Source organism: Alligator sinensis, unplaced genomic scaffold (assembly GCF_000455745.1).
Source record: "Alligator sinensis unplaced genomic scaffold, ASM45574v1 scaffold1181_1, whole genome shotgun sequence".
NCBI lineage: Eukaryota > Metazoa > Chordata > Crocodylia > Alligatoridae > Alligator > Alligator sinensis.
Window position 1 is genome coordinate 144,851 of NW_005842945.1, and position 12,475 is coordinate 157,325.

Here is a 12,475-nt window from a genome sequence, read left to right on the forward strand (position 1 = left end):
ATGGTTTTGTGGGTTTTTAAAGTCACTTCTAAACCAATCTCATGATTTTGGGGCCTGTAAGGACCAAACCAAGGTGCTTTGGGAATTGCATAGAGGCATATGATGGACAGTTTTGGAAGTGTGGGTAAGGTTGTTCAAAACTGCCCTGGTCACAATTCATTTGCATTCTAGAAACATTGGAGTATAACTTGTTATTAGATACTTTTCCACTTTCCAACAGCTCCATTCCTGGATCTGTGTGTGTTAAACTACCTGCATGGTCCTGATCAGGGTTCTAGTCACACCCATGTGACATCCCAGAGTTTGCTGCACCTCTTAGAAGGTGACAGTGCATGGAAATGACTACAGCAGGGCAGTGGTTTGGACTCTCACTTGAGGTTGACAGCACCTGGTTTCCCAGCATCTCAAGGAACGTGTAAATATTGTGTACAAAGGGGAATGACAGCCTGTTAAGAACCAGAGCATGGACATATAGGAAAGGTCATCTGGTTCAGCGGGTAAAATCTGAACTGGGTCTACAAGGAGCCAGGAATCAAGCTGGGGTCACAGTAAGCCACTCATCAGAGCCTCAGTCAAGGTAAGCCAGGAGTCTAAATCAGAGTTTCAAGTAAGCAGAGTCAAGGGACTATGAAGGGGTCATAAACAAGCATCACAGCTTTTGCCTAGCTGTCTGTGGCTTGCTTTTAAAGGCTGAAAATGGGTGGGAGTTGTTTCCTACAGCCTCAGGGTCCCAGGAGTTTCCTGATTGTTTGATTGGGACCAACTGGGCCCAGGGCCTTCATCTAAACTTATAATACCACCTCAGAATACCTGCAGCCTGGTAATCAGGACAGTTTCTTGAGAGAGAGAGAGAGAATACATCTGTTCAAATCCCTTTTCTGAATGAGGTCATGTGATAGGAGACCCAGGTTCAAGCTACTTCCCAGGTGAGTGTTCTAACTTCTGGACTTCGTAGTGAGGGGACCAACCTTTGGTTGGTTTTGGTTATTTGTCAGACACCAGTTCTTTGCCAAAGTTGACCTGAATTTGGCAGTAGTTTCAGGACAAATAAAACAGTATTTCCAACCACTACTTTATTCAACTAAATAAATTAAAAAACTAAATACAAAAAATAATTCCATGCTAGTAGTGGCAGCATCACAATGGTGGGTGATGTGCTGCTCTCTTCTCCATATGTTGCAGAAGGCAGATTCTGGGGAAACATGTGATGATTCCCTGTCATGATTTCTTCCTTTTACCCTTCTTGGAGGAGGTTCCATTGCTTCAGCCTGTCAAATGAACCAGAGGTTGTGTTCAAATAGCAAGTTCCTCTACCTTCCCTCCTCCCAGCTTTTCCCATGAGCTACTTTCCTCTGTCTGCTTCTTCTTCCTACTTTTATGCTGCTTATCATTTCCCCACCTCTTACACTTGCCCACCTTTCTTAATTGACCCAGCAAACAGCACAGGAAAATGCAAAAGATGCAGCCTTGCCAGGAGAACAAGCAATCAGTGCAGCTCTGCCTGAACAGCAGTGAGTCAGCCCGGCAGTGATGAGCTACAGAAGACTGTGGGGCTGGGCTCTTTGGCTTCTCAGCACCATTTTGACTTGGTTGTCTGAGCAGTGTGTGATGCATCTGCCGCTAGCTACTGAGAGCAAAATGGGGCTGTCACACACATGAACTCAGCATTCACTCTTTTAATCTCCTTGTTTTTATTCTCTATTTTCTCCATGTGCTAATGCAGATCACAAGAGATGGGGAAAAGCTAAAATATTCATAACTCAAGGCAAGGGAAGGAAGGTGGGGGGGACAGGGTGTGTTTAAACAGTATTGCTTTCACAACTTCTGGGACAAACATGTCCTTGTATGCCCAAGCATCAGTCCAGATATATGGGCTGTTTCACAAGCAGACCCCCATCCAGACAGAATTGCAAAATCCATGGAGAGCTCCAGTGGGTCTACACATGCAATTTAATGTGCAGACAACTGCTGGGAAGGGAACAGTTCCCTCACCCCCTGCTGCCTGGGCTGACTGACAGTAATTTGCTCCCAGTCAGCTGTCTACATGAGCAGTAGTTCATTCACAGTTAATTTACTACCTGTATTTACAGGTAGTAGAAAACCACACAGCCTTCTTTACTGCACAGTAGCTGCTGCACGTGGTTAAAGGGTGATGCCGTACTGTGCAGTAGATTAGTCTACTGCGTAGTAAAGTGTCTAACGTAAACAAATCCAGTATTTGATATTCAGTGGCCTCCCATCGATCCTAGTGTTTTTCATGATGTAGGAACCCTGATACCAGGAACATTCTCCTCACCCAAGCTTTTAAAGTTTGAAAAGTACCAAGTCTCTATAATAATAAGAAATCTACAATTAGGAAGCAAGTGCACTCACATGGGGGGCTCATAATAGACTGACATTGATTGGATGCAGTGATGATGGTTTCACATACAGCCTTCTCGGTGGGAGGGGTGGAAATTGCTGGGAGAAAATAAGAATATCTTAGAATTAAATATGGTTGAAAAGTTTATACTAAAACATTTTTGGATCCCCAGAATAACTTTTTAGCTCAAAATGAAAATTTTCACAAGAGATGTTCATTTAGATTAAAATTTTCCCATTTTTAATGAGAAGCCAGAACACTCTTCCCCCCCCAAAAAATTATTGGGTTTTTGTGGCAGTGTACCTTTGGGTGCTTGCCACTTTAAGGGCTGGAGCAGGCACCTGGCAGGTGCTTGATTAGTGTGGCCATTTTAAAACCAAGGCCAGCCAGGTAGAGCCAGGAGTGTATTGTTTGCAACTGAGGGAGCAACATCACCTGGCTGAGCTGAGGTTCATAACATCCTGAAGGTAAAGGTAGGAGCTAGGAGGCTCCTGGTCCTGGGCATGACCTAAAACGGAACCCTGCTGGGGTAGGGAAGCTCCATGGGACTGCTGGTGGCATAGCAGGCCCAGTCAAATACCAGGACCACTCAACCCCTCCCCCCCCCAGGTGAAAGGTGGGTCAGGGCCCCTCAATAACCCCTACTTCCCACAACACTGTGGGTATAAGAGGGCCAGGCATGGTTGAGGCTACCTGAGCCCCCACAGGGAACTAAGACCCTTGAGGCCCCAGGGAGGGGTTAGATGTATAACCGCAGAGAGGGGGTGGTAGTGAGGGCCCTGATGAGGGCTGAGTAGGGGTGAGGGTCAGCCTGAAGGGCAGCCCAAGGTGGTGTGCTGAGTAGAGCTGTGGCATAGCCTGAAGGGCAGCACATGGGCAAACCCCCTGAAGATCAAGTTGTTGGATGTAAGAAGCCCGGTGAGGGGCTAGGGTGGAGTTAGCCCCCTGTGTTGTGAATGGGCTGCCCACTACCCAAGTGAGGGTCATGAGAGAGGCCCAACAGACTGCATGTCGCCACCTGAGGCATGAGATGGATAAGCCTGATGGCCTACAGGGTCACTCAAGGGAGCAGGGCAGAGTGAAGGGGGCACAGTATTGTGCAGCAGACAAGAGACCCTGTGAGAGAGGGGGGTGGTATGAGTGCATGTATGAATAAGGCCTGACTAAGAACTAAGTTGGCCTGGCTTTAGGCCGGGAGAATAATGTCATCCTGGATGCTATCTACAAGGCATGGGCTGCAGCGCAGGGAAGGCTCAGAGCTGTGGATAGCACCTGCTGGCACCAGGGTGTGTAATGGGCAGCCTCCCATATTATACCACCAGTTAAGGAACAACAAAGTCATGGCAGGTGAGATTGCCCCATAGACAGGTGGGTGGGCTGACTCGAGACCCAGCCCCGAGCTTGCCCCGTCACAGTTTTGAATGTCAGAAAACAAACTGGTACCAAAATCAAAGAAAACGTTTCCAAATTTGTTTTCAGAAACTTGACAGGTTTTTTTTACTGTTGGTTTTGCATGGGAAATATTGAACTAAAAGAGAGACACCTTTCTAAACAGGTCTCAAATGTTTTGCATCAACTACCTCTTCAAATAAATATTTAAGCTTTGTTGCAGTTTCATATTGTGCCATTGTTATAGAAAGTATATTCCTGTTCCCTTTCTTAGTTCAAATGGAGTTAGATTCAGTACTGCCCTGAGGACCTCAGAAGAAAGCAAGACATCTGAGATCAACTAGAAAGGGCAGGAGCATGTGGAAAATCTAGGGAGCTGCTGGTTCAGATGAAGTGTGAAGGAATCAAATAGGAGACATATGCCCCACCCCTGAAAAAGAACAGGGAATCGCAGACACAGAGGAGATGGGAAGAATGTGCGGGATTTTTCAGCCTCTGAAGGTCATGAATCTGCTATTTGCAGTCCTCAGATGGGAACCATGGGTACAGGAATGTGCTGCTAATCCCCCTCCACCCACATGCAGTGGGACAGCTAACCTCACCCACAAAAAGAGGGCACAGCACTGAACTTCTTCCTAGGAAAGGAGTTCACTGCTTATCTTCCCTCCACTCCCAAGAAAGGATACACTAATAGCACATCTACCTCACCACAGAGAGGAAGGTTATGCCACTAACCCCTTCCCTAATGTGTGGGTGAGGAGAGCTGCTAGCCTGCTCTGAGGAATGGGCTGCGCTGCTCAACAGTGTGTTGCCCCTTCAACTTCCCAAACAAGTACAAGAGAGGGATGTCATTTTACCACCATTAGGAAATCCTACAGCTCCCAAGTTAAAAAGCTCCCAATGGTGCATAGTAATTTTACCAAGGGCTGTTGGGGGTCCTTAAACATAGCATTCATCTTTTGTTTCAGGTAAATCCTTAAGGGACTTTAAGGAGCCTTGCCTTGCCTTTCCTTACCTTCTCCAAATCATCCACAAAGCTGGAGAAAAGCTGGTCATTTGGGGGAATGGGCAGGAAAAGAATAGGACACAGGAAGAGAATTGTCATTAAGCAGAGAAAAACCTAAGAGCACTACAGACTCTAAGGAGAAGATGGAACAGAGTCCAACTACCTTTCTTAAGAATGTTACAGTAACACTGAAACAGGAAAAGGAGTTTCCTCCCAGATGAAGGCAAGTATGGGATATGCATTGTGCCAGAAGATGAAGCTAAAGGAAGGCCTCTTACTGGCACAATCCCTATGCTCTTCCCTGGGCCCTGCTACAAGACAGGCTGTGCCATGTAGGAATAGACTCCAAGAGGCATTTGAAAGGTGGAAGTTTGATGTCCAGATTTTAATGCCAGAATGGGTCACCCTGATCCTCCCATCTGATCACTACTATTTGACAGACCATAGGATCCTATCTAGTATGCAGGTAGACAGAAGACAGGAAAGGATTCTATAACCTACTTCTATGTACCAATATAATAAAACTTTGACTTCCATTATTTATCAGTAACACTGTGTTGGTGAAAGGCTAGTGAATTCACAGATTGTATCTGGGAGCCTGTCATAAAAACTAGTCAGCACCTCAAACCTTTTTCCTTTCACAAGAACCACATGGTACAGAAAATGTCAAGGAGCATTTACTAATGGCATTAGCTACCAATTAAAACTCCATTGATCAAAGCAGAATGTGAGGTGTCCTGCCCTGGGTTTGCTTGCTTGCTAAACTTGCTCATGTAGGCCCCCTGCAGAGGTTATTTTGCTAGTACTACAAGAAGTATAGCACTACGAAAATGAAGTGCTATAGGCAGCCACACACTCAAACTCCCCCTGGCTAGAGTGTAGAGTTGCCACAGAGCCACACTCTCCAGCCAGGGAGCAATAAAGAGCTGCTCTATACCCAGCTGGAGTTGATCTGGCATTGCCTGGGAGCCTATTAGAGTTCCCTGTGTTTAATGGACTACTGGAGTTGGAGCTACAGCAATCCTTTACATTGTCAGGGTTGCTGGTGGCCCATCACCCTTGTTAGGCAGCCTACACCCCAATAAGCCCCTGCTGCCACCTGCACAGCTCTGGCAACTTTGCCATTATACAGCAATGGTAATAGGGTTGTCCATGAGTCTGATCCCAGGGCTGTGCCCCCAACCAGTTGTTGCCACTTGCACTGGGGGCAAGCATGAATAGGTCTCCTTGAAAGCACAACAGGAGCCACTGGGGGGGAGGGTACAGACCCCACAACAGCCTCTGCCACCATTTGCAGGGAATCCCCTTAGCCTTACCACCCAAGCAGGGCTGTTCCTGGGCACCCTGTGAGGTGAGGGCCAGCTCTGCAGGTACTGGGACTGTTATGGATGCCTCCCCAGGTACCCAGGCCTTTAAAGAGAGCATGGGCAGGCCAGCACCAGGGAGCAGGTCTTGCCAGCACCATACTTCTTGGGTGCCCAGAACTTTAAAGGGCCTCCAAGAAGGTTGGGAGCCATGTAAGGGTTTTGGGTCTCAGGCTGCCTGAGAGCAGGAAAGAAAGATTTCTTCCACCAGGTAGCCTCTGCCCTGGCAGTCCTGTCTCCGTTGCTGCTGGGTTGCAGTGCAGGCAGGGCAGCTTGCAAGCCTCCATGACAGCTCATGCTGGGCAGGCTGTGAAGGAGCCAGCTGCTCTCCCCATTTGAGTCAGCAACTTTGTCATGGATGCACTATATCTGTGGCAGATTGGCCATTTCTTTCTCTGGACAACTTCCTTTACTGTCTGGCATGTTACCATTTATTGCGGGAATCTTGCATGCTGTGGTGGGCCAGTAAGGGGTGCTCCTGCATTGAGCCACCCACCTCACTGAACCCGACCAACTTCCATGCTTGGAGTGCCTGCCTGGAGGCACCTCACTTCCAGCCAACCCCCTTCCTGAAGCACACCTGCAAACCTGGGAGTAATGCTGCCACCACCCAGGGTTTGGACTTATCTTGGGCCTCTAGGAAACACAGGATTAGTAGTCCTTGAGGGTACCTGACCCACTGCAAGAACTTGGGGTACTTCCCTCACTCTGAGGCACAAATAGTGGTCTCTCTTAGCAGAAGGAAGGAGACCCCAAGGCATAATCTAGACCCTCTCCCAATAAGTCTCCCACACTAGGTACAGAGGAGAACTTTATTGGTTACAAGGAGTACGTTTGCTATAGGGCACAGGGTAGAGCAGTATCAGAGAAATACCTTACAGTAAACAGTGGCATAGTAGCCTTTGATTACCCATCTGTGTTACTGCAAGCTATATATCTAGTTAGATCTCAAGTAGCTTACTCACAAGTATCATCCAGAGGCAGGCAGTTCATTGAACATGAGTTTCAAGAGAGGGAGCGAGTTTCAGATGGTCTAGCTTCTCTGAGAGTTCTCATCATGGCTGCTCTGCTGCCCTGCCTTCTGGGCAGTCCTTAACATATATATGACCTCATTTACCTGATCCAATTTAGGCCAGCAATTGTTGGCTGCCAGCCAACCAATTTGAAATGCATTACTGGTTGCTAGATAGACTGGCAGGGTCTCTAGCTCCCTCCCCATCATGATGACATTGCTTAAAACAGTAGGGAGTTTAAGCCCCCACCCAGGTGTCTGAGGCCAGTCACATAGGCAGAGGAAGCAGGTTTCCCCCCTCCCTCTGGAATGTATCCAGCTCAGGTTACAACTCAGGGTTAACTGAAGCTGATGGGGCCAGAGGTGTCTGCCCTCTGCAGTGACCATGGTAACCAAATTGTAAGATTAGGCATCCACCTAATAGCAGAGTTTGGGGAGAGACAGAGATAGCATTCTGCCATACATGCACCCCACAATAAATGTAAGATCTGGAGGGGCTTTGCACACTGCAGTGGGTGTACCGGTTGACAGTGTGAGGTAGTGACATTCTGCAGCGGAACGACTGCTCTTAGATTCCCCACTGAGTCCCCCTTACCTGGTAAGGAGCAGAGAATGGTTTAACTGGAGATAAAACACTTGTAGCCATCTCCCTCAACACATTAGTCTGGGCTCGTTTCACTTGACGGTGGTCTTGAGGAGCCTGTCTTCTGGGCAACTGCAGAGGAGATGCATTGAGTGTTAGTAAAAGGGACAGGAGGCCCCATGGTTCCAGAGCCCTCCCAAAGTAGGTTATGAGAACAGAAGAAAATCCTCATGTGCACTGCAGGAATGGCATGGGGGAGAGAGCAGGGTCTGGGAATAGTTGTCAGGGGAGGCCAGTCAGGTGGAAGATGGAGCAAGGTGGCAGTGCTTTCAGGTGTGTCAGGTCTAAACAGTGGGTCAGCTTGGAATATTGAAATCTAGATTACTGAGTGATGTTCATTTTTAGTGCCCTTGGAAGAAAGCCACCTCTGATTGCCTGTGTGCAATGCTGCTTCTCTTCCTGGGGCAAAGCAGCCAAGCACAGTGATCTCCTGTGCCTTGTAGAAGCCTAAAAGCAGTTTTGGACCAGTGAGCTCTGGGTTAGTTAGATGTACTGCAGTCCAGGCAGTGGTAGCAAGAGAGAGATCTCATTGGCAAGGGGGCAGGTATTTGTGTGCAGAGTAGAGCAAGTGGGAGGACCGCATGGGCTTGTCAGAGGGACAGTGGGTGGTGCAGCATGAGCAGGGGGGTGAGAAGCTCCAGGCAGAGTGCAGGAGGGTTCAGCACCCACACATGTATATCTGCATGTGTGAGGGAGGTGCTTGCCCTTCCTGCCCTTGGGCTAGCATCAGTGGATGTGGGAGTGGGTAAAGGGAAGGGGCAAAGCTGCTTGCCCACATCTCCAGGCAGCACCATCCTTTCCCCCAGGTTTGGGAAGCAGAAATTGGGAGGAGGGGTTGCTGCTGCTGGACACTGATCACCACCATGGAAGTGTGGCTAGGCTAGTCTGGTAAGCCAGCAAGGTCGTGGGCCACCGACTTTCTCATTTGGATGACAGTAGTGCCAATCTGTGCAAATAAAACAAGGCAGCCTAAGGTCCGAGAGTGCTCCATGCCTAGGGGCACCTCTCCTCTTCCTGGCTACTGCGTCTGGGAAAGCAGGAACATCTCCATCCCAGATCCCTCTCTGTCCTCTGCATTCTGTCATCAGTAAAACCAGGCTCCCACTTCTCTCCATCCCACCCTCCTTCTCTGGTTTTCTGTGCATGTCTAAAAGATGCAGGAACTTCAGAAAAGTATGAGAGACAGACAGAGCCCCTAAGACCTGAGCCAGGAGCTCAGCGAGATGACCATGTAGGGCAACAAGATGCCCCTGTATTCCCTGCCAGCCCCTGAGTATGTGGGAAGCAACTACTGCTGCTGGAAGGCTGCTACTTTCCCTCCCACAAATGTGGGTGGAGAATGGCAGGTGCTTTGGCTTTCCTCACAGTGCTAGCAGTGCACTGGAATTGGCACGGAACAGTAAACAATCTGTGGCAGAAAACAGGCTGACGCAGACTTCTTCCTTTCTGGTGAAAGCATGAGCTAAACTCTGCCTCTGCAACAGTCTACTCCCTGCTCTGGTCCTGAGCCAATACAGCTGTGCACTGCTGCTTACTTAACATGCACTGGAATGCACCAGTGCACGCACAGGGATTACACCAATGCCCCTTTGTAGTGCTTCTAGCCCTACTCTTCTATGATTCTAGATGTGGATTATACTTTGCATACACATGCTCTTTTTCCTGCTTTCATTCCCTCTCACCTGATGGTTCATGCTTGATAGTTTGGGCAGCTGCCTCCCAACTCTATACATCGTTTTGTATGTAGGTGAACAGCCGAGATGGATTCTTGTAACAGTTGAGGATCTACCAGGCATCTGCAGTGGAACACAACAACATAATTATGGTACCATTTTCACACACACTCATAGACAAAAGTGTATTAAAGGCAGAGGGGGACAATACAGTACCTGCTTTGGGCCAGTATTGTCATGACAGTTTGAGCTGGGATGAGGCCCACCAGGTTCCGACCACAGATGAATGCCATACTTCCCTCCTGAAACAACAGCTGGGAGATCAGAGGTAAATGTTAGGAAGACAATTCCACATAACTCTCCTATTACAAACCATGGGACCTCATGGTGAATGACACCACTACAAAACCAATATAAAACATGTGATATATCCGGCTTACTGGGATAAAAGCTGTGAAATTGTTAAAGGACATTCAGTCTCTCACCTGGCATACTGCACAGTGTTTCTGGCACTTCAGCATTCTCTTTCAAGCTGGTTTTACTTGCAATATAATGACACCATTACATTCACTTTTTGCCTTCTGTTTAATGAGAATAATTTAGCCAAACAAATCTGCTTCTTTTGCATCACTACTGTGATACCATGACCAAAATGGTACCTAAAAGCAATGTTTTAAACAGGCTGGTTTGTCCAAGCTTAGAGATGCCGATAAGTTTGTGTGCTGTTATCTATCATACAAACAATATCCAAGGTAGCTTGTTCAGAGGTACTGATAGTTCAGATACCAAAAGCATCATGGCAATATTAGCACCTGGATTAATAAATCTTGCCGAGAAGCAGGTTATATTAGCCCAGGTAGTGTTGCAGGAACACAGCTGTGTTACTGCTAGAACCTAAGGATAGTTCAGTTAGAGAGAGACTGGAATTCAACAGCAGCAGCTCCAGTCCATGTTAATCTGAATGTTTATCTTTTTCGTCAAAAGGAAGATATTATAATAATTGATATGCCCTAGAAGACAATCCAACTGGGGGAGGGGGACCCTTACAAAATCACTTTCCACCTGCAAGGTTTAAAGGGTGTTGAAGTAAAGCTATAATTTTAATCTCAGTGCTTTGGCTAGTTAGTGCTTTGGATACTTTGCCTTCATTATCTGTATAAAAAATGTCATGGGGGTTGTTGGCATCAGCAGATCTAGGACCTTGAAAAGGTGGGTGTGGATGGTGTGGCACATCAGCTCATATAACACAATACATTTTTCTCCTGTAAAAGAGAAACTAGAAGCTTTACTGATGTGTTAAGGGGTGAGCACTATATTATTCAGTTTAAGATCAAAGCAAAACTAATATAACTATTGGAATGTGCACCAGGGGTTTGCGAAACGGCACTATTCTGTTTCGACGGGACAGTGTTTTGTTTCGAGTTTCATTTCATTTCAAAGCACTGTTCCATTTTGTTTTGTCAAAAAAATTTGGCTGTTTCAGCGCTGTTTCAACATTTTGCCCATAGATTATAATGGAGAACCACAAAACAACTATAAATGTGCCTATAACTTTGTCATTTCTTGCCTGATTTGGATAAAACATGCAGGGCTGGCAGCCCCTTCTGAGCCCATGAAGCCTGCCAAGGTTCAAGGAGATAGATGCAGAGGTTTCTGGGAAACTGCACCTCAAAATTGTGAAAGCAAAACTCGTGTCACGTGTATGTATTAAGCCACAGCTGGATGAAAACTGCAGAGATGGTGCCATCTGCTGAGGGCATGAAGCCTGCCAAGTTTCAAGGAGCTAGGTGCAGGGGTGTCTGGGAAACTGTACCTCAAAACTGCTGACAAGCAAAACTCGTGACATGCGTGACACTGTGTGTGTGTTAAGGCATAGGGGGAGTGAAAACTGCAGGGATGGTGGCCCCTTCTGAGGCCATGAAGCCTGACAGCTTTCAAGAAGATAGGTGCAGCGGCTTCTGGGTTCTGAGACCCTGCACCTTAGGCTGCTGACAGGCAAAACTTGTGACATGGGTGCTTGTGCGACTGTGTCTGTGTTAGGGAACAGGGAGGTGAAAACTGCTGCTAGGCCTGCTGCAGCCATGAAGGCTGCCAGCTGTCGGGGAGATAGGTGCAGGGGGTTCTGCACCTGAGACTGCTGATAGGCAAAACTCATTACATGGGTGCTTGTATGACTCTGTGTGTGTGTGTGTGTGTGTGTGTGTGTGTGTGTGTGTGTGTTAAGGTGCACCCTCACTGGCACTGGGGCATCTACACAACATGGCAGTGTACCCCAACGAGGCCTCCTCCCCTACAGTCTCAGTCCAGTCCACCACTTTAAATGACAACAGGTAAGACAATCTGGTGTCTTTTAGTAGAGAAATAGTAGTTAGAGAAATGTATCTTAGGAAGCTTTTGAGTTGAAAAACCCTTTGTCAGGCTGAGGAAGCACCTGTATTTGGTCTGTGTGTCTGCTGGTCCTGGACGGAAGAAATAGTAAGGAAGTCAGAGGCTGGCCTGGCATGAAATGCAGGCAAGAAAGCCAGTCAGTGAAAATGGAAATGGAGGCGTCAGGGGGTGAGGGACAGGCTGGGGGGTGGGACGTAGCAATGCACGTAAAAGTGCACAGGTACGTGGGGAGTCAGATGTCTGGCAGGTTGCAGTGTGTCAGAATTCTACTGCGTATATTGAGTCCATGAGTTTCTGTACCTAGGAGGCTGATGAAGTGAAGTTCATAGGACCGCAAAGGATCAAGGGTTTCCTGGTGCTCTCGTTCAACACCCCCCACCAGTGTCTGGACATGTGGTGACAGTGGCTTGCCCTAGCCAGGAACACTGATCCCCTGGAAGCTCTCCATTTGGCTCTGAAGTTCCCTCACTATGGGGATCACCTGGCTAAGGAGGGCATTGGCAGCGCTGAGGGTCTTAGTGGCCTCAAGGAAGAGCTTGAGGACCACCAAGATCTGGGAGATGGTATCCCACTCTGTTTTGTTAAGGGGGCTGCTGATCCCAATCTCCCCAAGCAAGGCCATCTCATGGATGGCCTTT

General features: G+C 47.7%; 1 protein-coding gene and 1 long non-coding RNA gene across 2 annotated transcripts in view; one reads left to right on the forward strand and one right to left on the reverse strand.

Annotated features, from left to right (window-relative positions):
- Positions 1-1,152: 1,152 nt before the first annotated feature.
- LOC102379387 overlaps positions 1,153-12,475 on the reverse strand; it is a 27,322-nt gene continuing 15,999 nt past the window's right edge. Inside the window, exons 3-8 of the mRNA XM_025192560.1 lie at positions 9,666-9,763; positions 9,459-9,572; positions 7,729-7,848; positions 4,767-4,799; positions 2,374-2,460; positions 1,153-1,268 (exon numbers count right to left, since the gene is read on the reverse strand). Of these exons, the coding sequence (XP_025048345.1) occupies positions 2,383-2,460; positions 4,767-4,799; positions 7,729-7,848; positions 9,459-9,572; positions 9,666-9,763 (443 nt within the window). The 3' untranslated portion in view covers positions 1,153-1,268; positions 2,374-2,382. The remainder of the gene's footprint in view (positions 1,269-2,373; positions 2,461-4,766; positions 4,800-7,728; positions 7,849-9,458; positions 9,573-9,665; positions 9,764-12,475) is intronic.
- LOC102379238 lies at positions 2,767-5,073 on the forward strand. Its single transcript, XR_325226.2, has 3 exons — positions 2,767-2,829; positions 4,026-4,252; positions 4,720-5,073. It is a non-coding gene; the product is annotated as an uncharacterized LOC102379238 (long non-coding RNA).